This window comes from Coccinella septempunctata, chromosome 6 (genome assembly GCF_907165205.1).
Source record: "Coccinella septempunctata chromosome 6, icCocSept1.1, whole genome shotgun sequence".
Classification (NCBI taxonomy): domain Eukaryota; kingdom Metazoa; phylum Arthropoda; class Insecta; order Coleoptera; family Coccinellidae; genus Coccinella; species Coccinella septempunctata.
This window is the reverse complement of record NC_058194.1, coordinates 23,664,625-23,691,411: the sequence shown is the minus strand read 5'-3', so window position 1 is coordinate 23,691,411 and position 26,787 is coordinate 23,664,625. Positions and strand designations below refer to the sequence as shown.

The following is a 26,787-nucleotide window of genomic DNA, read 5'->3' as shown; positions in this document are numbered from 1 at the left end:
ATGCTAATATTTCATAACTATTTACTCCTATTTTTCAAAGATATTTGTCTAAAATTTAAATGTCATCTTCTAGAATACTCTGTTGATAATTGATAACAAATATTAAATTTTTAGCATATCTACCAAAAAATATAATAGTGCAATTATTGAAAATGTGTGCAAGCAATGAATTTCTGAGTGTTATATTTCATTTTAAAGCATTCGAATTCATTTAATCTTGAACTACTTCATGGCTCCGCATCTGAAAAATCGTATTCAGCTGAAACATACCATATGAATAATTGCTCCCCACACTACCATCTGAATTTAAAGGGTATTTGTTACAAATCTGATGTTGCCATCTAAGCTGAAGAAGAGTGACTAGTATACTCACAAAAACATTTGCAATAGAACTCTTTCCATCGTCAGCACCCCTTCGATCTGTAGCCTTCACATCGAAACCGAAAACCTTTCCAGCATCTTTGATGAAACTAGAGATGGAGCGCACTTGTCCTGTCACTGGATCGATAGCGAATCTCCTCGAAGATTCTCCTACACGTCCCAGAATCTGATAACGAACCTCACCATTGAGGCCTAGATCAGGATCCCTAGCCTGGAAGGACAATTCGAAATTTTGAATCTATCGATGTGCCTTAATCTAATGATTTTGGTCGGAATCCATCCAGCCGTTTTGGGGTTTTTTGAAATTTACCGAAATTTCTAGAAATTTTTCTAGAAACTTTTCGCCTGACAACTCATTTATTTACATTATCAACTTCATTATCACATTAGCGAAGAGAGAAGTGGACGCCCAACTCGAGTGAGCTTTGGTTCAGTCTTTGCGGGACAGGTGGCGCACCTTGATGAGAATTTGAAAATATTTCTCAAAGCAGCCCACCGGCTTCGCTTAAGACCCCATTCTCCGATTAAAATATGTATCATTACACTGTACTAATGAGTGACGAGGGACAATGATACGAAAACCGGTCAGCAGTTCTGTTTAGATGTTTTCAACTTTTCTGGCATTTATCTACGTTTGTTCATGACTAGCTCGCACTATTGGAGCGACAATTTTTCGGAATTGTCGTTCTCCAATTCGGAAAAACTTTTCAATTCAATTCCAAGTAATAAATTTTCTACCTGTAGTCGTACGATATGGAATCCGTAGTTGGCAGAGGCAGGTATGGCAGCAACTATAGGTTTTCCCATTGTAGTGAATTTAGGAGCATTATCGTTTACATCCGTAACTCTTACAATAACTTTCACTTCATTTAAACCTGCAATATAAACAGGATTTAAAAACTTATTTGAGACACATATTTTTAGATTAGAATAATAATAAGGATAATGTTATAAAACTTACCCAACTTTCCCAATCTATCACCAGAAACTGGATAAACCATGACAGTCATATCTCTCCGTATTTTAAACTCCTCAAGCTTAATGATGAGTTCATATCTCGACCTTTTTTCTCTATCCGGACTTTTAACAACAAACAATGTGCCATTTCTAGGATCGATTTTGAAGATCTGCTTCACGTCGTCATTTTTATCCGCGACAATGCTGAATTTAAACTTATAATTCTTGTAAAAATCAGTCACGTTCAACGTGAGCAATTTCATCGGCACTGGAACATTTTCCTCAACTTCAATTTCATAGTATCTATGGGCAAATACTGGTTTTTCGAAGAGCCTGAGATCCTCCGGTACGTCGATCACTTTAACAACCAAGAGCGCTGTTGAACTCAAGCTTGGTGATCCCAAATCCGAAGCTATGATTGTGACGTTGTGTACTTTATCAGTTTCATAATCTAGCTTCCCAATCGTTGTCACTACACCTTGTTTGGAATCCACACTGAATAGATTCGATTTCGTTTTTTTGAAGGGGATGTCGAACAATAGGAGTCCGTTGCCATTTCCTGTGAAATCTGAATCGTTGGCAAAGACCCTAGTCACCGGGGTTCCTGAAAAAATTGAAATTTTAAGAGAGAAATTGCCATTTGAAACAAAAATTTCTTGCTGAACTTGAATCACTCACCTATAGGACTGTTCTCAGCAATTGTGGCATAGTAAATCGGAATTTTCTCCTGAACATCATTATCATCCTTCTTGTTCGTTTTTGGTAGTTTTACAACATCGTCGTAACCGTAAAATGTTGGAGGATTATCATTCACATCCAACACGTTAACCTCTACACTAACTGAGCTACTCAAGCTTCTGCCATTCTTTGGGTTATCTTTGGCAATAACAGAAAAGCGATATCTATCCTGAGTCTCTCTATCAAGCAACCCATTGATACTCAAAACACCTGTAGTTGGCGATATAGAAAATGGAAGATCGATTGTTTCATCTTTGAAATCTATCGCATAAGTTATATTAGCATTAGAACCAAAATCTGCATCGACAGCCTCAATGGACCCAAGGACTCTTCTGTAATAGGTAGACTCTTCAGCGTCGAAGTTATACCAAGATTTCTTGAACACCGGAGGATGATCATTTATATCCCGTACCAGCAACCTGACTAGAATATGATCTTTCAATCCTCCCTTATCCATGGCAGATATATTAAGACGAAATTCTGATTCGGGTGGTAGTGTTTTGAGGACACCAACTTCTCCAGTTGCTGAATTGATCATGAAAAATTGCATTGAATTCGGAGATTCCTGATTATTGTTTTGTAGTCGCATCTCCGAAACAATTTCGTATTTGATTACAGCGTTTTCTGGAGCATCGGCGTCTTGAGCCACAAGTTTTATTATGGAGGAACCTGTAATTGAAAATTATTGTGTGCTATATTCATGCCTTATCACGACTTATTTAAGACAGTTTTGATTTGCAGGTATAGATATAGATCTAAATATAAAGGAAGCCTAAAAACTGATCATCATGTGTGTAAATAGTGAAAATAAAACACCCTCAAACGTTCTGGAATGCTTGGTGATTCATATTTGATTTGAGCGATTACAAAAATGGTTGACTGACCTATATTGACATCTTCTGGAATTGTTATCATAGGTGACGATTTATCCTTGGGTCTCTTAGCCCTTTGATAAGCCTGGGTCAAAACGTAAACTCCCTCAGATCCATTCGTGGCCTCGCCAAAGTGTCCCACTCTGTTTCCCAACATATCGAACTCCAAAACTTGAACTCCGACCTCTTTATACACGTAAAATTGGTTGATGTTAGGGGCGTTATCATTCTCATCTTCAACTCTGATAATCAGCTTTGCCTCGCTGCTCATTCCTCCTTTGTCTTTTGCCACCAGCAAAAGGTTGAAGCCTTCGGTCTCTTCTCGATCAAGCGGGGAGTCTGCACTGATGAAATAGACCTTTCCGGTGTTCTTGTCCAATCTGAATATCTCGCTTCCGTTTCCAAACATGGACACTGTGAATTGACCGTTATCGCCGATGTCCTTGTCGTTCACGTGAATCAGGTAATCCAGGTCCACTTCTGTGCCTGACATGCTGTTTTCTCGAATTCTTCCCTCATATTTGGTCCTCTCGAACATTGGCCTATTGTCGTTTTCATCGTCAACGAAGATGGTTACTTGATAAATACCTGTGAAGAAAGATATGTTCAGTCTTCAGTGGAGAAACAGAAGGAGATCACAATAATTATTCATATTATGAGTTACGAATAAAAACAATGAATAAATAAGATTGATGTGAATTAAATATACGAATTTTCTCGAGGAAGATATAACATGAGGTCATCGATTTTTCGATAAACCTGGACTAGTTATGATGATGACTACAATTACGCCTTGGAGGATTTCAATCAGTTACTCTGTCACTCCCTTCGAAATCTAACCCGAAAAACATGAAATTATGTTTTTCTATAAAATATGTTGATAGTAGCGCTTGCGCTAACGAAATCCGTTGAATACGAGCAGACTGACCTCGAGCGTGCGCAGTTCAGCACGCCGTTATCTTCGTAAAAGGCTTGTTCGTAGAGTGGTTCACAACGGTTGTGAACTGTACAGAGCAAGCATAAATGGATTTTCGCTACCCTAAAATGGAATTGCGCTTGCTCTGTACAGTTCACAACTGTTGCGAACCACTCAACGAACAAACCTATTATTAGGTATTAAAATTAAGATTATTAAGAAGAATTTCAACTCACCTGTTCCAGAAGTGTGACCTTTGGTAAACTCGGCTATGACTGTGAGTCGGTAAACATCCCTCATCTCCCTATCCAACGCTTTTATAGTGAAGAGAGTACCATCAGACGTTATAGAGATGTGATCTGTCACGTCCTTCTGATTCGCAATGGAGAATTTAAGTGATGTTGTACTCGTATTCTTAAAACCCAACTTTCCTATCAGAACATTTGGTAGGTTTTCCTTCACATGAAACTCTATTGGAGCTGCACTTGTCCTGGAAATAACGATCAGTGAAACAACTAAATTCAAAATTTTTTTAATGCATAAGTACACTATATTATACTAGGTACCCTATAATCCCCCTCCTAGTCTTTAATGTGTGATGACGAACGAAAAGAAAACAAAATAAACCAACTTATATCATCATAATTTCAGTTCAAACTCACTTCATCAGTATCGTTTTTTCATCTTGAGGGTCAACAACGTGAACGGTGACGTTGGTTACCAAATAAACATCCTCATCGTTCGTAACAACCCCTTCAAAATCGTAGTTATCTCTTTTGAATTTAGATAACTCATCTACAACTGTTATCGTTCCAGATCTCTCTTCAACTGCAAAGGGCACTGAAAGAGGCGATACTTTATCCAACTTCTTTCCGAATACTGGAAAATATCTTACCACCCTCATGATAACCGTGCAGCAAATCGTACATCAAACCTCTAGTATCCGGTATATTGGTAACACGAATCTGTCCAACGCTTGTTCCGATGCCTACGTTGCCTCCAACCCAAAATTCATAAGGTGCGCCAATGAAATCTGGAAGTCCATGATTGTTCGCTAAAAAAAATAATGTTGTCCTTAATGGATGTATCTTAATTTTGTATGAGGTGGTCATTAGATGAGCAGTTAATATTCTCCCATAACACTCGGAACCTTGATGATTATTCTCTATCCTCCTTCTGTTTTTTATGTACTCAGAGTTGAACTTATATTATTTTATTACCGACAAATGGAATATCATGAAACAACCACATGAAATCGGTCAATTTGTTCATGAAGCATAAGCCAAAGTGATAGAAAACCCTCATATATCTTGGCATCCAAATTTTGTTTCGATTAACCACTCAGCTTCAACAATATACGAATGTTGTATGGTCCAAACCTTAGTTTGGAAATGTAAAAACCCACTGAGAGTAGAAGAAAATAGGGGAATAGATACACAACCTGGAAAATAAGGTAATGTACAAATTCGATGACAGACAAAGCAAAATTTTTATTTCAATCACTTTCAAGCTCATGGTGAATTCAAGCTTTTGATCAGAGGAGGAAATCCATACAATGAATCATTCCCAAATAAACAGACATGAAACAATAATAATTATAGTCATTTATAAGTTACTTGACCATAAATATAATGTCACAGCTACATTCCCAGCCGCAGCAATGTGGTTAAGTGCAACAATTCTCTCAAACGTTTATGGTAATGTCACTTTCCTTCACCAAGATAAGTGTTTTATGACTTTCATGCAGATCATTAGAGATGAGAGTGCAATGTCATTCTCAATTTCATGATTTCAATAGCTCTTTGGGCGAAAGTTAAAATCAGCAAATACAACAATTTTTCCCACGGGGATCCTTATGAAATTTTCATCTTAAGATTCACCACTTTTGTGAACTCATTAAATTCGAAAAAAAGGCAAATTTTTTAAACATTTATATAATCATTCGACACTCAAGCGTTTTTGATGCTTTTAAAGCATATTTACCCCAATTTGCATTTCGTTATTCGTTATGAGTATGAAATAAAATCTCACCCTTTGAACTTGGTGCCTTAACATCAACCGAGACAACTGCCAAGGCAGATCTTCGTTCACTAGGATTCTGGGGTTGGTCAAAAGCTTCAACAAACAGCAAATGCCTTCCTGTTACTGGAGGAGTATGTTCAACGTATAAAGAACCAGTTTTAGGATCGATGTTGAAGGGGATTGAAATATTCGAAGCCTTCTGAATCGAATACATCACCTGCAAAAATTCATCATTTTTTATACATCCACAGAATCCGGAGGAAGCAAAAATGCCTACCAAACCATTTCGTCCCAAGTCTGGATCAACTGCACGTATTTTTCCGATAGTTTCTTTTTCTCTCACATCAGTAGTTGTCATAAAATTGTACAAATTGTTTGGTATGAAAGAGGGATTGTTATCATTAGCGTCAAGAAGGGTGACTTCAATATTTACTGAAGAAGATCCTATTTGGTTGGTAACCATACTCGGCATTTTTTCCTTAGCATAAACTCTCATAGATATTGAGGACCTCTTCTCTCGATCTAGAACAGCCTGGTCCCTGACCTGAAATTCAGATATGAGTAAAAATTTCAGTATTCTACTGACAAACGAATATTTCACGATAGAGAATCTTAATTATGAGGCATTGGCCGAAGCAAAAACAAAAAGTGAATGTATAGTATAGTGAACTCAAAGCACGACAATGTTCGTGTTGGTTAATAATGAAAGAATATTTCCCTCATGTTACTAAATTGATATAAATATCCTTGAGAGTAATTATTTTCTCATATAGAGAGGAAGCAACTTTCGTTTACTAAAATTGGATGGTTCGAAATATGTCTCTCCTATCATATGTCTTTTAGCATATAAAAAGAGTAAGTCCGCCTTGTTTGTAATTGTCTGTACTTACTGTCAGCCATCCAGATCTCGAATCCAATGTGAATGCCCCACTTTTATCGTCCAATTGGTAGGTAAAGTCAGCATTATCACCTGAAGAAATTGACAAGACGTATATTTACATCGATATATCCCTGCAGGTCTTTACCTTGATCCTGATCCACAGCTACTATCTGTAAAACACTAAATCCGTTCGGAAGGTTCTCCACGATGCTGATGTTATAAAAATCCACTTCGAATTCCGGTAGATTGTCGTTCAAGTCGACTATTTCCACTTCAACTCTAGCTACACCTGCTTTCAGAGGATTATCTAGTTGGGAGGCCTGTATTTGCAAAACGAAAGTGTTTCCCGGAAGGGCCCTTTCAGAATCCAAATCAATTTCTCTCTCTAGGAATATCGATCCGTTGACGTGATCTTGAGAGAAGAGGTGCCTTTCGTTCCCAGCTATTATATCGTACCTTATTGGTGCGTCTATTGCTACATCTTGATCGAAGGCAAATATTGGTGGATCGAAATCTATCCGCTTGTGGATTCTATCTCCCTATAAAAATTGGATAGATTGCTGATTTTTATTATCCATGCGATGAGGCCAACACTCAGAATAAGATAACTGCCAAGATTCATCAAAGAGCTGCTAAAGCCTAAATTGCAACATTTCCAACAAAACTAATTTCATTTAATCGCATAGTACATATGTATAAGATAACTCAAAGTACTGATAGAGTAGATGGAACTAATAAAAATATGTTGAATAGGAATTATTTTCTTTCTGAGACACATGGTAGTATGTATTTTTCTTCATTGCTCTTTTTTAGCCTCATAATCAAATTTTCAAGAAGAAGTCCAAGAGTGGTCTTGAGCTTAGTGCAGAGTTCGACCATTCTTTTCAAAACACGCATACCCGAAAGAGTTGGATGAAAAATTCATTGAAGATTTGGTGATAACGAATCAAAAACGTTGATATGCTTGTTTGTTGATATTTCGAACAAGAGAACAGAAAAAAGAACCTGTTTTTTAAGTCAGAAATAAAGAAATCCCTCTAAAATCCTCTGACCTTCAGAAAATGCAAATAGAGACCCATTCTGAATAAAATGTGACCTATTGAAACTGGACGATACTTCATTAAATCACTAGGAAATGTTCTAGTTCCACCAGTTATGCAAGAAATTCATTCTCAATTTATTCCCTCTCCTGCTGTTTCATCTTTTATCACCCGAATATTCAAATGAAGGAGTTATGTTTGAAATTGTATCTATAGAGCAGAGATTTATGAAGAGAATTAAATTGGGACAATTAAATTGTGAAACATATTATTCCAAGTATTGAGTAAACAAAAACAAACTGTTCGAATTACATTAGAAACTTCTTTTTGAAGTGGAACATATAGGAAAAAATGTCTTCTTCTATTCCTTTTCTGGAATTACCAAGGAATAATTTTAATACCTATGAGTTTTTATAATATTGAGAAACATCTAATAGATTTTTTACCAAAATATTCTATAGGATACTACTCACTTTTAAAGGATAAAATTCTGAGATTTTCGTCCTATAAACTCCCTTGGTGAACTTCGGACTCAAATCATCATTGTCCATGACAAGCACTCGGATGGTTGCATTTGCAGATCTGGGTGGCACACCTCTGTCCTAGAGAATATATGAAAAGTTTTAAATTTTCCGTTCGAATACCTCTTTTATGATTAGATACAAATTTCTAAGCGATCCAAATTGGCCTAAAATCTATTTTATATGTCCAATGAATAAACCTTTCAATAAATCGATTCCCTATTCAAAATAATATAATTATGTAAGGAGAGGTGAAAGGGAATAGGACTCACTAAGAGACGCTGTTGCAATTCAAATCAATTTTTTAATTGTTCAATCTACAAGTGGCAATCTTTCATTATAAACTGCTTCAACGTTCGCCTCAATAAGTGCAGTTACATCATTGCAGTTCACAATGCATTTCATTTATGAAAAATGAATTGGACTGAAAAATTCATTTTCTCCACTGATAAATAACAATTGTCCAGATTTGATCACTTCCAACTAACCATGAATAAATGAGAGTTGAAAAAAGAGTTATTATACAAGAATAATTTGCAGTTATTTCATTATAACTTCAAAAATTAGCTGGTTCTTTAGGGGATGTTGATGCAAGCTTTGGCCTTAGTTTTTTTTGGTTCTGAGTACTGTCGCTTTATTTGGTTCAACAGTACTCACGTCAATAAAATCGATACCCTACTCCATGCTTCTATGAGGATTGTTACTGGAACCATCAGATCTATACCACTGCATTGGTTATCATTCTTTCAAATATCGTAACACCTCATATTCGCCGACAGGTGGCAGTGGTATATCATATATACCAGATTCTAGAAGTACCAGATTGAAATCTCGTGAACCTTTATGGAATAACGATTATCTTTATTCGAATAATAGTCACAAGGAATTTTGGCAATCAGAATGGAATTCGTGTAGTCTCTTCAATGAAGATTTGATTATTGATCCCTCAAAAAAAGTACCTGGATTTGATCTACCTAGGAAAATTTGATGTACACTAAATCGACGGTCTGTGTAATAGCATATTCTTTAGATAGAATGCTGTTGATGTGAGTGAGACACAAAAGAAAAGACTATACAAAGATTATAGACTAACTCTATAATGGTAAACTCAACACTTGCACAAAATATGAATTTCAGGTTGGTTTCGAAGCAATTAATTCGGTGACCGATTCTTTTTCGAGATGGGTTAGAAATTTCAAAATTATTTATTATGAGAAATATAAAATTCAATATCCCTCTCGTTTTTTCTTTCTTTTTTGGTTTCTACACGACAAAATTATAGAAATTACAATAACGGAAAAATTTTCTATACATTCATCCGTTACCTCTCCACCGATAATGTATATACAGCGAAACTTTGAGGTGTATATTTTTTAGTTTTGATCGCTTTTGAATTACCAGAATTTTTTATTGTTTACGTGATTTTTACTCATTACCTAGGTAATTTTGCAATATTTTATGGACTTTTTTTATTTATTGCTGCTTTACGGTTCTTCTACACTATATAAGAAACCCTTCCCTTTTTTCAGTTTCAATCTATGGAAAAATCAATACAAACATAACGTTTACATGCGTCCGATGAGAAGAAATATTGAAATCAAAACTATATTCAATCAATATTCATTATATTCATTTATGCACGTGTTCTCCTCATTCAAAAATAACGAACAAATATTTCCTAGTTCTATTAAGCTCCATTACGCAACAATCTCATCATTCTTCGACCACCAATTATTCAACCGTTCAGTAATCGATACGGAAGTCCAATAAAACTGCACTTGATGAGGATTCAGTTGGAAATACAATATCGTTATGGATTACGAAAATGAAATATTACTGCGATGGTCAAGAAAGCGTATAACCATGGCATGTTATCGGGTATAAATTGAACCAACACAATTTTCGCGATGGAACCGATTAGATCTTCTTGGTCTGATGGTCGGAAAAAAGTAAGAACAGTGGGTATGACGATTGGCTCTGGCGGTTTGAGCTTATTAAATATTGTGCAACTGTTCGAATTAAACGTATTGGGAGAGAATGCACTTCGTATTGGAATATTTTACACGATTCAAACTATATGGCGGTTTCTACAAATTGAACATCTTCATTGAAACAATTCTGTAAAGCACGTATCATATGCAAAGATAATAGAGAAACTCTATAATCTTTGGTATAATGCTATGTTCAAACATTGAGTTGAAGTTTTTGCAATTTCAACGTTATTTTCCTAACTACACCAAAATTCCAGAGGAAAACAAATCAATATCTTCAATGTTATTTGGTACTGTTTCCTAAAATGATGAAAAGACAGTGGTTACCTACTGATGGTGATGACGGACAAAAAAAATCACTGAATCTGAGAAAGGGCATGTTAACTGTGTAAATAAATGACAAACTACATCAGAAAATATCATGGCAACTGTATCTTGTTTCATCAGAAATGGATAGGTACACCTTTTGTTGCTGATGATGATTTGGTCATTGATGATTGATGATTTTTTTAACAACCCTTTTTTATTATTCTTTTCTAACACAAAAAAGATGGGGTTGGCATTTAGAGAACTCCTTTACCCTCCTCCAGAGGGTGCATGACTTCTCAATTATTCATGAACAGTTGCATAATGTGAAATAAAAATTTGCCTGATGATTTGAAATGGAACTAACAAATTCGTGTGAGAATGTGATACCTCTGATCTTGCTATATTGTTGTGGAATTGATCGATTATATTAGGTTGGGGAAAAAGAAATCCATTATTTTTTTGACAGATGGTTTTATTGACCTATACATCGTTATGTATGTGTCGAATTGGGACAAACTTATACTCGTTGGAAAGAGGAATTCATGTACTACCATACTAGCAAAAAACGTTTTTTCATTGTTATGACCGAACGATAACAGTTTTGAACCATCTGCATAAGGCTGGATTGAAAAAGAAGCTTGATGTTTGGGTGCAGCACGAGCTGAAAAAACGGACAAAAAAAAATGCGATTCCTTGGCCAAACGGAACGTAATCGGCCTTTTTTGAAGAGACTGGTGACTGGGGATGAGAAATGACGACAATGTCATGCGAAAACTTTCATGGTCGAAGAACGGTGAAGCCGTCCAAATGATGACCAAACAAGGATTGACGTCCCGGAAAGTTTTGCTGTGCGTTTGGTGGGATTGAAAAGGTATCTTCTACCATGAGCTACTGCCGAATGGTCAGACGCTAAATTGAGATCTCTATTGCCAGCAATTAGATCGATTGAAAGCAGCAATCGATAAAAAGAGGCCAAAATTGTCCAATACAAGAGGTGTCGCATTCCACCAGGACAACGCCAGGCCGCACACGTCTATTATGACCCTCCAGAAGCTCCAGGACCTTGGGTGGGAGGTTCTTATGCATCCACTTTATAGTCCGGATCTGGCCCCAAGCGATTACCATCTATTTCTGTCGATGTCAAATTATCTTGGTGGTGTGAAGTTGTCCTCAAGAGAGGCTTGTGAAAACTGGCTAACGCAGGTTTTTACCAATAGGAACAAGACGTTATGAGAACGGGGCATTATGAAATTACCTCCTAAATGGCAACGAGTAACTGAAAAACTAGGCGCATACTTGAGCCAAAACGAATGATTGTAACTATGGTAAATAAAGCTATGAAATGAAAGTGAAAATAATGGATTTCTTTTTCCCCAACCTAATATTAGGTTACAGAAATAGGGGAAAAAATTGGAAGACGAATGAACAAAAAAAAAGAATAGAAACGTGTGACAAGTGTTTTTTCTCTCGAGGAATATTTTCAACAAACTTACCGATGCTGAAACAGTCAAAACAAATTCCCTATCTCCTGTATCGAAATCAAGCGGCCTCTTGAGAGTGAGGTAAGCTAGATGACTGTTATCCAACGCGAATTTTCCTTCCTGATTTCCGGCCACCAAGGCATATTGGATGTCCGAATTTGGTGTGTTCGGTTTATCTCTGTCGATAGCTTTTACTCCTCTGAAGAGTGTTAAACCTGAAAAGAAGGGTATCGATAATTGATGGATATTGGTCCACCATAAATGTTCCTATTTTTGTGGAGGATCCCTTATTCAACCAGAAATAATCAGAGGCTGTAAGATCGCCAATTATCAGGCATCATTTTTGCGGAGAATTTCGCACAGATTGTGTTGGTCATAGTGGCTGCAGTATATTTACCATCAAAAATACAGTTATTTTTCGATAATAAAAGGTATAAAGCAAGAAAATGATGAACTTGTATTTTAAGAAGCACCTAATTGTATTGTTTCTGTAGAAATACTAACATCGCGAGCACAATAATTTTTTCTGCAGATTATAAGTACTACAGACAATCTATTGTTGATCTGATGTAGAATTGCGGTGCAGAATGAGATTAGATCGATCTGTTCGCAATTGATCGACTCTCTCCTTGGCATACAATCTGCATCCGTTCAGTTCGAAAAGAAATAATGGCATTTCCTCAGGTTTAAATGTCTAGTGAATATTTATGCGTAATCCTGGAATTTCAGCAATTTCTCTTTCTCGGTGGATGAAATGCTCTGCCGCCTTTCATTATTGACGGAATGAGCGCAGACTTGATCGGATTTATGATACACCATTCTCACTTTCAAATGTCTGCAGAATGATTCCTCATGAGAATCGCCTGGATATTGCAACTGTTGAAACGAGATGATACAGATTCTGATAAAAAGGAGAAAGAATGGGAATTTCCTCTTCCCTGTCGTGTGTGGGAATTCAAGCCATGTGAAATCGATGGTTATCAATAAAAGGATACAAGTTACAAGATGAACGTAAAACAAAAAGTGTGATCCAGTAAGGGGATTTTGATAGAATTTCTCTCTTCAATTGTCTTTCATAAAAAAATGCAGTATCTATTCAAGTCTTTGGGAAAATATCAGAATGTTTGATGTCGTACGTTGATATTCGAAAACTACGCAGGAAAATGGCCATTTTAAATGCCTATTATGGTGTTGAAAATTCAAAATGAATTGATGACATGTATCTTTCTGATCACAGTTTCATCATAGTGATTTTCTGCCTCCCCAATCTTGAGAAGTAAGAGAGATAGAAGAGAACGGATAATACATTTCCTAGCTCTTTTTCAGAGAAACAAAGAATGATCAAAACCGTAGCCTCTTACGATTCTTCGTTATTGAGTTATTAGCAAAAAATAAGATTTTGATGATTTCGAAAAGTTCTCATAACTTTTTTGTCTTTAAGGCTACAGATCTGAACCTTCTACAGGCACTTTCTAAGTAGAATCTACTGACGAGCTCAAAATATTTTTTCATTTCGAATCATTAGGCGAACTTTGTTTTTTTAAATGCAAACTTTTTATTGAATTTGTTATTTTTGGAAAAAAATCTTTTGTCGGTAGATTCTACGTATAAAAGTGCCTAAGAAGTTTCAAGTTTCAGATCTGTAACTTCAAAGACAAAGGGCTTTTCGAATTTGTCAAATTCTCAATTTTTACTAATAACTCAAAAACGAAGAATCCTAAGAAGGCTACGATTTTGACCATTCTTTGTTTCTCTGTAAAAGATCTGGGAAATTTGTCATCCGTTTTCTTCTAGCTCTTATAGTTCTTGAGATCCCCTCAGTGGACAACGAATTTTGTCCACCCTGTACATTAATTACATCGCAGGTATATTGACATATTAATAAGTCAAGAAGGGAGTTTATAACGAGTTTTCACTCTGATTTCAACAAGTAGGTGAATCGTTTTCTGTTGAATACAGCCATCCCTAATACCTTTGTCTCATAGGCGTAGCCAGGGTTGAGTTTCGGGGGGGGTATGAAATGAAATTTTTCTGATTTTGACATATAAAGTGAGACACTTTGAAACTAATATCATGTACCTATATTATTTCGGTGGGGGATTGAACCCCCAAAACCCCCCCCTGGCTACGCCCGTGCTTTGTCTAGAGAGCAGAGTATTTCTGTGGGCTGCGAGCTACTCGCTGAATTACCAATTTATATTTCCTCTCCCTTTCGAAATATCATTCATGCCTACTTGCTCCGCACAACCTCCAACGTGATTAGTTGTACAGACCATCTAATTACGGACATTAGGAAGAACAATAAGGTAGTAAATACTCACCAACAGGTGTTAACTCATCCACTGTGATTCTGTACGGTGTACCAACAAAAACGGGTGCATGGTCGTTCACATCTTCCACATAGACGGTTACGGACAACGAGGACGTAATCTGCATACAAAAGGAACTGCTATCAGGGATCTGTGCACATCGTTATTTTGTGGATGTTGCAATAGGAAAATATGGGTACTTATACGGAGTTTAATAAGACGGAATAACCTCAGGCCAATTCTGGAGAATTCAGAAGATTTCATTCTCTGAATTCCTCGGCAATTGATTCAAGTGACTCGTGTGGTATTCGTGTCTGTTTTTCGGATTAAAATCAAAGCTAGATTAGCTTACACGAACTTGGTGCCTTTCAAAAAATTCGTTAAAAAAACTAGTGAAGACACTTCCAATAACCCTCTGCATTTTAGTACAAATCGTAAATTGAACAATATTTCCCAATGTAAACACTGGAACTGTACCAGAAACCAACATGATACTACTATGATCCCCTGAGGTTTTACAGTAATTGAGGGTTGCTAAATCCCTAAGAGATGTTGAGGGGAAAATTCATTACATCCGATTCATGTATCAAAAAGAAAATTTTATACTGATAAGTGGTCCATTTGTCAGATTTTTGGTGGTATTTTACATGTGGTGTGGCCTGAAGAAGAACATAATTTCTTCGCCTGGTGCATGAAGTGGAAAATTAAGCTCAATGGGCAGAAGACCCAAGCAGAGAAGAGAAAACTCCGAACCACATTCAATCAAGGTTGAAAGCTAGGATGTCGAAGGGAAATATGAAGCTAAATATTTGTATATTATCCTAGACATTGACTGGCATGCAAAAGCCATATCAAGCAACCTATCGACAAAACTAAAGCAGCCATAAACACTCTACCCACTGATAAGTGGGTAGAAGTCGAAAGAGACAAAATAAAAATTAGATACCAGGCCTCAACTGACCTATGGATTAGTTGCTTGAGGATTCGCAGCAAATAGCAGAGGAAAGCAAAGAAGTTATTCGAAACACTGAAGGTTCATCAGATCAGAATCAAGAACTCTGGAGAACAATGGACTATGACCCAGAGGAAGATGAAAATTTATAAAAAGGGACCCAGAGATCAATTGAGGAGAGATTGAAATAAGAACGGAAAAAAGAAATCTTATTCAAACACAGGATAAACAAATGAACTCCATTACGATATTGTACAAGAAGAAATAAACTCTCGAACTCAGGACAGTGAGGAACCCCTCACTGTCCTCCTCAAGAGAGTTGGTGAGGTTCATCTTTTTGAATATTCTGCCTGATGTATAAAAAAACGTTTTCGGAAAAATTTTTCAACGTGCTTGAATTTCAAGAATCGTGAGAGGGTTTTGCTAGATTAGTTTTCAAAGTTTTGAAAGAATCAATATTATCGTTCTACCTTCCTGAGCAACTGGGATAAATATGTTAATTCTAACTCAGATGTAGGCATCTACTAATCACCCGAATAAAATATATTCATTTATTCACAAATGCAAAGAATAACTAAGACTAAGAGAATTAATCATTATTTTTCCTCTGGTAAAGTAACATTTCACATGTCAATTTTCGAATGCAGTTATCCAAACCTACCGCCCACTAATAGCACACATTAATATTCAATACTTATTACGCCTAATCTGTTCCAAATTGCTAGGATTGAAAATTTCTTTTAATTCCAAGTTATATCTCCCAGGACAGAATTGAAAAGGTTCTATTTACGGAATTGATGGAGATTTGCTACGCCTTTCATCATTCTAATTTCATTGCAAATAACATGATAACATATTCCATGGATTGCTGATTAATGAATTCAATCTATAATAATACCTGATACTAGTGATACTAGAGGGGTTTTAACTGGCTCTGAATTTATCAGTCAACGTGTAGATTCATTCGTAGTAAGTATTCTTCGTAATTGTGAATACAAGATGTGGTTGGCTATTAGATACCAAAATTCGAACCTTCACTATTACAATTGGATAGGTTTTGTTATATTTCCTTTCGGAATACACTGCTCAAGAGTTGATGGGGATAACTGACTTTCCACATATTTTATGTCAGAAATGTTCGCTTCAAGATGTTTAGATGCAATTCATGTCTGGAGAGCGAGCAGGCCAGTCCATGCTTTCAATAGCATGAACTTCTAGCATACCAAGCGATTAAGGTGAAGATGGGCATTATCGTCAATCGAAAAGAAATTTTCACCAACAGCTGGATGATATTTATTGTCGAGTTTCTGCAAACACGAAGAATTTGGAAAAATGTAAGAACCTGACCTTCATTATTGATATCTTGAAAGATTTTACTTGAATGTTTAAACGACCATTTCATATTTCGACAACGGAATTCATCAACGATGTCATAATTTCCTAGCACATTATTTTTCGTTGTTGAACACACGCTTTGTTCTCACCGAAGCATGACATGTCAACCCGAAGTTCATTTTTGTGCTTCTTATTCATTAGCATGTAAAGAGTGAGACGTTTAAATAATTGGGAAATATGATCTTGTGTAATAAATGGCATAATTGAAAGTGCTGAAAATCATTTGGCACTAATTGGCTTCCATCGCAGAGAGGAAACTCTGTAACACGACCTTCAGAAGGCTTCTGAAGGATAAAGCATGCATTAAAAAAAAAGAAAATTCAAGCAATGTTGCGGTGAATTCAATATTTCATAGAGAATGAATGCGGTTATCGCAGAAGCTGGCATTACCACAATTTTGAGCTACTGATGTGAAGTTTAAATTCCCATATTTTCTGATCACAGTAATGTTACTATGAACCTGTTTTCTTATGGTAAACTTCATGAGAGACTTACCACATCTTCTCCGTCGTTGAAGTCGCAGGAAATCCTGAATTTAAGAACGTTCCTGGGATGGTCCGAATCAACCAGGTCCTCCAAAGTCTTCGCTAACAAGAGCGAGATTGTTGTTCTGTTTACATCTCGGTACGTGAAATATTGGACGTCTTCGATCTGAAAAGAAAGATGTATTAATTTTGTTCCAATTTTTTCATGGTCTTCATCGAGACACGTATCGTTCTAGGAACGGTTGGCATATAAACACACTTATAACGGATTATAAACAGTGGATGTAATGATGCATCTCTAACAGGTAAAGGTACCTACTTCTAGAGTTCACGGTGGAACTGCTGCAGCTGATATTAAAGGCTGTGATGTAGCGGAAATTGGAATAAAAAACAATATTTATTTAGCGGAGAAATGGGGCAAATCCATATCATAAGTTATGAGTCCCATTCTCTCTACAAATGCGAGAAGTCGTAAATTATAAACTTATTATGATTCCAATGCATAGACTTATAAATAACATGGACTCCGCATGTGAGAGAGAAGTCGGTTGGTTGAATAAGATGGAGAGTTTGTGGGCAAGCTGTCAAAAGATTAAAGAACACAAGTTTATGCGAAAATTTTCTTCAATAAATTTTAAACAAGCTTCCGAGAAGACACACAGAAATTCCATAGCATTCCTTCGAAATCAATTATGTCAAAAAATATGTGAGTTTTAGTCAAAAATAGATGTAATGAGAATAATAATCAACGTATCAACACCTTGTGGCAAAGTCTGCGAAAATTGTAAAAATTTTCCATAATAAATGTTCAACAAGTTTCCGAGAAGGCAAACAGGAATTCCTTAACATTCCTTCGAAATGAAAAATATAAAAATTATGTGAGTTTCATTCAAGAATAAATATAATGTGAATAATACTCAACGTATTGTGGGCAACGTCTGCGTTTATATCCATCATATGATTTTGACATTGCCCACACGGAATCAGTTCATCTCTTTCTTGTTCGATCAAAACGCATAAGCCCTTCTCTCTCTAATGCATACAACCCCTCGATCTACTGAAAAGTCACGTGACAGTGAGTCCATGTATTATAAGTCTATGTTCCAATGAGCAAAGGTGATAGATTTTTATAGATACCGCTTATTTCAATTGACAACCCATAATTTATTGAATACATTCTCCAAGAAGAAAAGAACATTAGGTCATTTTAAGTTTTTCATTTCTCCATCAATGAAGTTCCATAATATGTACTGATATTTTTGAGGAGTTCTTTACAAAATGACTAGAGATTTCTTCACAATATGAAGAATATAACTTCAATTCATATTTTTTCATTTACCACCCAACACAACGATAGATTCCAAAGACTATATATTTGGTACAAAAACGTAGTTTTGCCTAATGTGAAAATATGTTGGATTCACCTTATCAATGGGTTGAAGAAGAAGTCTATTTCTGGGGTGCACTTGTATTGAAAGTATCTCTTCTCCAACTTTCAAATTTTCTGGAACTCTGACGAATCTCAAGTACTCCCCAGGAGGGTAGAATTGACATGCTGAAAAGAAGAGTATATTTTTTCATTATAAATCAAAGAATTTTTGTTTCATCAAGAATTTTTCAAATTTCATATTATATTGTCGATAACGTTGTAAATTGAAAATCAACGAATCAGATAAGATTTTGAGAAAACATTGTACTTTTTTTATTAAGGTTTTCAGTTCATAATAGGTCTCTGAAAAATATCAGGAATTTTCTACATTTGGCTAATATATTTGGATTTCTCCAAATATCTGAGATAGTCCTCAAAAGCTAAGCTATTCTATGTATATTTTAAGTATTTTTCCTGGTGATGTGTAAACAGAAGTTGTAGAAGATGTGTAAGTCAGATTTCAATAACATAAATCATGAAACGAGGGTTCTTGTGCTAAAAAATCGGGAATTCTTCAGAAGGTTATCAGCTAACCTACTTATAATCTAAAAGTGTCACATTCTAGATAATCGAGAGTAATCCAGACAACAGAAGGTGTATAAGCATTTGCAGACAGAAACGTGTCCGGTAGAACAAGTCGAAGGAACTTTCGATATTTTTTTCGTATTCTATAATTAAGTCGAACGTCTATCTGGTAATAACCCATACTAAACACCAGCTCGGAATTTCATCACAAGGAAATAAAGCTGAAATTCAATAATATGGTCATTTTATTATGTCTGATGAGGTTGACATTCTTAAATCTTATAACAATCTTACATAATTGCATAGTTTAATGGAGAAATAAATAGGAGAAAAATCGCCTGTTCAGTAGATCCATTCTGTCAGATATTTTACAGATGCTAAATATGGAAGAATTGGAATCTTATGTAATGTTCCATTCTAAAAAACTACACCCTATCTCTGATGAAGTATCAGCAGCTGTCATATATAAAAGATAATAAATTAAAAGAGATAACTTCATGAATAAAAATCTCTGAATTAATCCTTTGGATCCAGTACATTCACGTTCAATGAAGGTTTATGACACAAATTACAATTTATCTATAGTTCTTAGCACAAGAATATCATATAGCTACTTCGGAAGTAACTGCAAGAGGCTCCTGGAGTAGGGTTCTTTCCCCAAGAAATTTTCAGTACAACATTTCTGTAACTATAGAGGAGATTCAAAAATATCCGAATCAACCTCTCCAAGAAATACCAAGTATACCTACTAAGTTTCACTTGGAGTAATTTTCAGTTAAGATTAAAAGTGAAACTTGAATTCGCATTATTCATAACAGAATATCTGGTCTAATGCCAAGAGATTTTCCTCAATGAACTTGAGAATAATTTGCATCAACAATACCTATTTGACCCACTTCTCAAATGAACGATTCCGTTCTCAAACATAATCATATAATGGAACGACTAACCAGACGCAAAAGTGAATTCACTTTTGCTTCAATCATCAACACCTTCCTAGTATTATTCAGAGATGTTTAGCGAGCAAGTTAACTCGTTTGTTTCCTTTCCTGAATGAACTATCACTGTTTTGATTATAGATCTGAGAATCAACTGGATACAATAGGAGGTTGCAATTTTACTTCGCTCTGTGAAGCAACAAAGTTTGAAAATTAATTTTATTGAGACTTGAGAGAATATAAGAAAATAAATTTTGAAGCTATGAATTTATTGGGGAAAAACATAGGTATGTATATAAAAATACTTTCAATTGAAAAAGTTTTCGAGAACCTTTGTAGCACTTGTTATGAAAAGGCATCGAAAAATATGAGTATCGAGCTATCATCAAGTACCTGTATTTAAAAGGGTTAGGAGGTAAGCAGATTTACGGAGATATGCATGATACCCTTGGTGATCAATGTCCTTCGTTTGCGACTGTGAAAAATTGGACTGCATGCTTCAAAAGAGGTCAACTTTTCATTGAAGATAATGACCGATTGGGAAGGCCAGTTATTTCTGTATCAGTCTACAAAAATATCGATGCAGTTCATGACATGATTTTATCAGACCGTCGAATTGGGCTAAAACGGATATCTGAAGCACTGAATATTTCATACGAACGCCTTCATCATATAGTCAATTTGGACATGAGAAAAATTGCTGCAAAATGGATCCCCAAATGTTTGAATGTTGACCACAAGCGTGCAAGGGTAAAAGCATCGCGTTCGATCTGTGCTCGATTTGAAAACGATGTAGATTTCTTAAATCGAATTGTTACTATGGATGAGACTTGGGTACATTTCTACGATCCAGAAACAAAGAAACAATCGATGGAACATCGACACTCTGGTTCTGCAAGACCTAAGAAGTTTCGTGTCCAAAAATCTGCTGGAAAAGTTCTTGCTTCAGTTTTTTGGGATTGCCATGAAGTAATCATGGTAGAATAGTAACCGGAGATTACTATTCGACATTACTGACCACTCTACGAGAAATATTAAAGAGAAAAGTCGCGGAAAGCTATCCAAAGGCGTTTTGTTTTTGCAGGACAACGCCAGTGCACACAAATCTCATGTTGCCATGCAAAAAATTTGTGATTTAGGGTTTGAATTACTAGAACACCTCCCTTATTCACCAGATTTGGCTCCCTCCGACTATCATCTCGTTCCTCAATTGAAAAAAAGTTTAAAAGTCGCAAATTTTCTTCCAACGAGGAGGTAATAAAAGCTGTGGAGGTCTGGTTTGCAGATCAAGAAGAAACTTTTTTTTTGAAAGGTGTAGAGACGTTGCAGGTTCGCTATAATAAATGTATCCAATCAAGAGGAGAATATGTGGAGTAATAATATATTTTGACATTGAAATTTTGTTTGGTTCTATAGTAGGCTAAAAATTTTTCAATATATCCTCGTTATGTGGTAGATCTTTCTGTCTTGATCCTTTTCATGAGTTATCATAGTATATCATTGAAAAGAATTGACGAATTGAATCATTTGAAACAATTTATATGATCTGGTGAGTAACCTGAAAAAACTCTTCCCAGGTAACGGTGGATTATTGCGTTGAATCAAACTGCAAACTGTACGCGAAAATGATAGAGTAAAACTTCTTCATAAAGTCATATGGAACCGGTTTTTTGTTCCCCATTTTGTGCTCAACAGCAATGAGAAATAAAAAAGAAACAAAGGATATTTTTGGAGGAGTATGATTTCATTCGGTTTCTCAGAAGAAAGAATATATTTTTGCTAACCAATAAATTTCTCCGAGCTTCTTGAGGGCGTAGTCAAAAAAGAAATCACCATTTTTCCCATCAGAGGCCCATCTTCTCAAACAAACAAAACACCAATTAAAACTTTCTCTCATTAAAGTAAAACATAAGATGCCCTATGACTTGGGCCATCGAATTCCTTCACTTTCCGTGCATATACCGGACCATGAGGGACCTCAATTTCGAAGAGATCGCGTAAATCACGAAAGAAAACCATGGTCAAGGTTAACGGATTTTCGAAGGATGTCAGAGGTCAAGAATGGAAAAAAATGGATATCATACGGAACATAATGAATAGCTGTTATTTATAAGTGCTTTTTTCTATGATCTCATCGATACTTCCTCAACATGAACGTCTGTATTAAAATTCAATGTGAAAAGAAGAAATTAGAAACATGCGACTTGTAATTAATCATGCAAAACTTTCTGAAATGGCGATGGGAATTTGTTCATTGCTGTACCACGAATTCCCTGATATTTTGACACAATTCGAATATTTTTCAATATCACAAGCACAGCGGAGATTTACGATTTACAAAATAAACGACAAAAAAAGAATTATATCCACCTGGTTCCTCAAAAGAACCTTCAAAAGAGATAGATCTATCCATATTTCAATGAGTATAAGATGTTAAGATGCTATTTGCAGAGATTAAGTTTTATCCAATGTGAATTGAAAAGTGTTTGGTTTGAAAATATCGATCATAATTTAAGAGAACTCACCTGTGGAGCTGTGCCATACAGCTATAAGAAGAAATGCTATACTCCTCAGAATCATAATCTTGGCCTCATTTGAATTTTCGCTTCAAGTCATAGCTGAAAACAAAATAAATATTCAGCGAAAACATCCAAAGAGGACGATTGCAAATTTTATGCATATTTGAAGAACTCCAGATAAACATAATGGATACCCCGCGTTGGCCTACAAATAAGATCAATGTCAAGGAATATTCTCCTCATTAGTTGGTAATTTATAATTTCAGTAAGTTCGCACGAACTTGCCTCTCTAATGAGAAATAAATTTCATCCAGCATCTCAGTAAAGGACATAGGTTGGTTTCAAACCAGGCTCGAAATATTTTCTACGTCTTAATTAACTTTTCATTGAGATCATTTGGGATGTGAGCTTTACTCTAGTACTGGGGACATTTATGATATTTCACTTTGTAACAGAACTCATTAGGCGACAGTTAGAATCGTACAGTGCTCAATTAATTTTTCTAAAACCCGTTGTGGATGTATTTTCGTGCTCGCATTTTTACACTTGTATATTTTTTCGAATATTAACTTCTAGAAGAGGTTGCTCTTTGAGAATATGTATCATATTCAGTTCTACCATGAGTTTTCTGAGAGATACGGGTGTCGAAAGTTGACCTCCAAAAATATCCCAAAAATATCGGGTCAGTTAAAAATTCGTTAAGACCTAACGGCTACACAGAGCTGGATGAAATTTCGAAATTTTTCATATATGACTAGAGCTTGATGAAAGTTTTCTTTTTCTTCTTCTCTATCAATCAATGAGTATACTTTACGTAAATCGTAAGAACATCTATGGATATTGTCAATGATAATTCTACCGATTATTAATGAGAGTTCATTAAGTATAAGTTTATCACCATATTATTATTATGATCGATGAATTGCTACTTGGCTATGGTACATCAACTCTCAATCGCACCTTTACCGTTTCAGATATATACTGTTATCCATTACGTATCAAGGCTTTTGTGTTCATATTATTCATCAGAGACAAAATGAATTAGATTCGTCTTACTTCCAATCCAAATCAACTTTTATATTCATTCAGACGAGGAAAAGACCCAAATGGAAGCCAGACTTCGTCAATTCAATAGAATTCAGCAAGACGTTATCAACTTCTATTTGTATAATAATTCACCTTGAATTCAAAGTGAATTTTTTTGAATATATTTCGAAGAAGATGAAGAGTATAGTGTTTTAAATTCATCGGTTAATTCTTCTACAGTTACGCAATAAATTAAAAGAAAGAAGATGCCCACCGAAATTGTGAAAATCGAAAAATTGGAGTATCGAGCCATCATCAAGTACCTGTATTTAAAAGGGTTAAGAGGTAAGCAGATTTACGAAGATATGCCTAATACCCTTGGTGATCAATGTCCTTTGTATGTGACCGTGAAAAATTGGACTATAAGCTTCAAAAGAGGAAAATTTTACCTCTGATTTTACCGATGATGACCGATCGGGAAGGCCAGTTTCTGTGTCAGTCACCGAAAATATCGATGCAGTTCCTGACATGATTTTATCAGACCGTCGAATTGGGATTGAACGGATATCTGAAGCACTGAAAATTTCAGACGAACGCGTTCATCATATAGTTCACGTCAATTTGAACATGAGAGAAATTGCTGCAAAATGGATCCCCAAATGTTTGAATGTAGACCAAAAGCGTGCAAGGGTAGAAGCACGGCCTTCTAAACCCCCTGTCTTTAGAAGGCCGTGGTAGAAGCATCGCGTTCGATCTGTGCTCGATTTGAAAACGATGTAGACTTCTTAAACCCAATTGTTACTATGGATGAGACTTGGGTACATTTCTACTAAGATGTCTAAAACACTGGTGTGAGCACTTGTCACTTTTTGCAAGCATCAACATTTCAGAAAATCGGGGATATGGGATCAGTTTCGTGGCGGCGCCACCATATCATTTGCTTCGTTCTATCCTTGCTCTATCAAAGGAAGTCCAAGATACTCTCTCGTTTTATTTTGTTTAGCGTTGATATCGAATATCGATCAACGAGTGCAAAATATGAACTGGCCCATTTTGTCAGCTGTTAAGGAATATTTGTGATTTACAGTTCAATTTTCGTTGTAAAAACAAATTTGTCAACATTTCAACACTACCGAATAAGGGTTCAAAGGAGTATTTACTGTTCTTCTTCAAGATAATTTCCGTTTGACAACTTGAATTCGTGAGGGGGGTAATTCAATATGATTTTAATAAAACACAATTGATTGGTCAAATATCCAGTATATTCAGTTGATAGAAAGGTAATTTTCACTATATCCATTCAGGAAGAATATTTGAAGAACAAACTCGAATTGATTTATCAATTTCTGATTCTCAATACATGCTCACAATTCACATTATTACGTATTTCCAATACAGTTTCTTTGAAATATTTCTGAAGTTGCCATAAAACTTAGCTATATCCTTCCCGAATGTTCGTTCATCTGATTTTTTCTGCCTCAAATTCCAACAACACCGAATTATTAGCTGTAGTTCTTCATTGTCCATACAGAAACGTGAACTTACTGAACGACATGTTGAATAAATGAATGTTCTACACCCCTTCTCGAAACTAATACATTTTCACACACAAATAATCGTTTATAAATACAACATATTCGTAAGTCGTAGGAAAGTATTCAAATTATTTTCAAATATCAATTGACAATGCTCTGTCAAATTCTAAACAGCGCTACCTACAGTGGGAAAAACGAAACTGGTCCGATATCCCCACGAAATTAAAAACAATATCGAATCAGTGAATACACCAGAGTTTTAGACATCTTAATTTCTACGATCCAGAAACAAAGCAACAATCGATGGAATGGCGACACTCTGGTTTTCCAAGACCTAAGAAGTTTCGTGTCCAAAAATCTGCTGGAAAAGTTCTTGCTTCAGTTTTTTGGGATTGCCATGGAGTAATCATGATTGATTTTTTGGATAAGGATAGAACAATAACCGGAGATTACTATTCGACATTACTGACTACTCTACGAAAAAAAATTAAAGGGAAAAGACGCGGAAAGCTATCCAAAGGTGTTTTGTTTTTGCAAGACAACACCTCTGCACACAAATCTAATGTTGCCATGCAAAAAATTCGTGATTTAGGGTTTAAATTACTAGAACACCCCCCTTATCCACCAGATTTGGCTCCATCCGACATTCATCTCTTTCCACAACTGAAAAAACGTTTAAAAGGTCGTCAATTTTCTTCCAACGAGGAGGTAATAAAAGCTGTGGAGGTCTGGTTTGCAGAACAAGAAAAAACATTTTTTTTTAAAGGTCTAGAAACGTTGCAAGTTCGCTGTAATAAATGTATCCAATTAATGGTTGTATTCTACTTTTCATTTGTAAGTTACGAATCTGTAGCCTACGATCGATCTGTAAGTTTCAGATTGACAGATTCGCAAATAATGCAATTCTGGAAATGTTTTTGTCACTATCTCATTGACAGTGTCACTTTTCAACTATTTATCGTAAATAGTTACGAATTCCTGTATCTATAGACCACTAAAAACCGTCCAGAATTGCAATTTTCTTGTAAGCTTATGAAAAGTTACAGATTGGCTTACAGATGAAAGCAGAATACCACCATAAGAGGAGAATATGTTGAGTAATAAAATATTTTGACATTGAAATTTTGTTTGGTTTTATAGTAGGCTGAGAATTTTTCAATATATTCTCGTATATCCTAAAATTTGATAAAACTTTCAATTTGACAATGTTAGCACGGATTATGCGAAAGTCTGCTAGGGGTCTTTATAATTTTTAATATCGTTACACTAGACGTTAATGTCATTGAGATGCAAATAATGGTATAAGCTGCGCCATGATCAGACAGAGAACACTTACGAAAATATTTTCCAGCTAAAAACTACAAAAGCAAGAACTCGAAACGAAATTTTCTTCTGCAAAGTTTTTCATGGAAAAACAAAGCAAATATTTAATGTTATACAATAGGTTCTAAAAGTCTTTATCCAATTCATCGCGCGTAAAATTACACAAAATGCCTGAATAAATCGATTTCGAGATTTTTGAATTGACCAAATGTTATTATATCATCGCGATGTTCAAGATTCCAA

At 35.7% G+C, this 26,787-nt stretch overlaps 1 protein-coding gene across 1 annotated transcript in view; it reads right to left on the bottom strand.

The window, feature by feature from the left end:
* LOC123315700 (cadherin-89D) overlaps positions 1–26,787 on the bottom strand; it is a 36,963-nt gene that overhangs the window by 7,359 nt on the left and 2,817 nt on the right. Inside the window, exons 2-19 of the mRNA XM_044901528.1 lie at positions 22,667–22,759; positions 18,674–18,804; positions 17,260–17,415; positions 14,430–14,538; positions 12,121–12,323; positions 8,280–8,408; positions 6,912–7,305; positions 6,777–6,856; positions 6,164–6,430; positions 5,896–6,103; positions 4,760–4,918; positions 4,527–4,704; positions 4,101–4,354; positions 2,961–3,536; positions 2,017–2,745; positions 1,343–1,942; positions 1,120–1,256; positions 374–592 (exon numbers count right to left, since the gene is read on the bottom strand). Of these exons, the coding sequence (XP_044757463.1) occupies positions 374–592; positions 1,120–1,256; positions 1,343–1,942; positions 2,017–2,745; positions 2,961–3,536; positions 4,101–4,354; positions 4,527–4,704; positions 4,760–4,918; positions 5,896–6,103; positions 6,164–6,430; positions 6,777–6,856; positions 6,912–7,305; positions 8,280–8,408; positions 12,121–12,323; positions 14,430–14,538; positions 17,260–17,415; positions 18,674–18,804; positions 22,667–22,721 (4,584 nt within the window). The 5' untranslated portion in view covers positions 22,722–22,759. The remainder of the gene's footprint in view (positions 1–373; positions 593–1,119; positions 1,257–1,342; positions 1,943–2,016; positions 2,746–2,960; positions 3,537–4,100; positions 4,355–4,526; positions 4,705–4,759; positions 4,919–5,895; positions 6,104–6,163; positions 6,431–6,776; positions 6,857–6,911; positions 7,306–8,279; positions 8,409–12,120; positions 12,324–14,429; positions 14,539–17,259; positions 17,416–18,673; positions 18,805–22,666; positions 22,760–26,787) is intronic.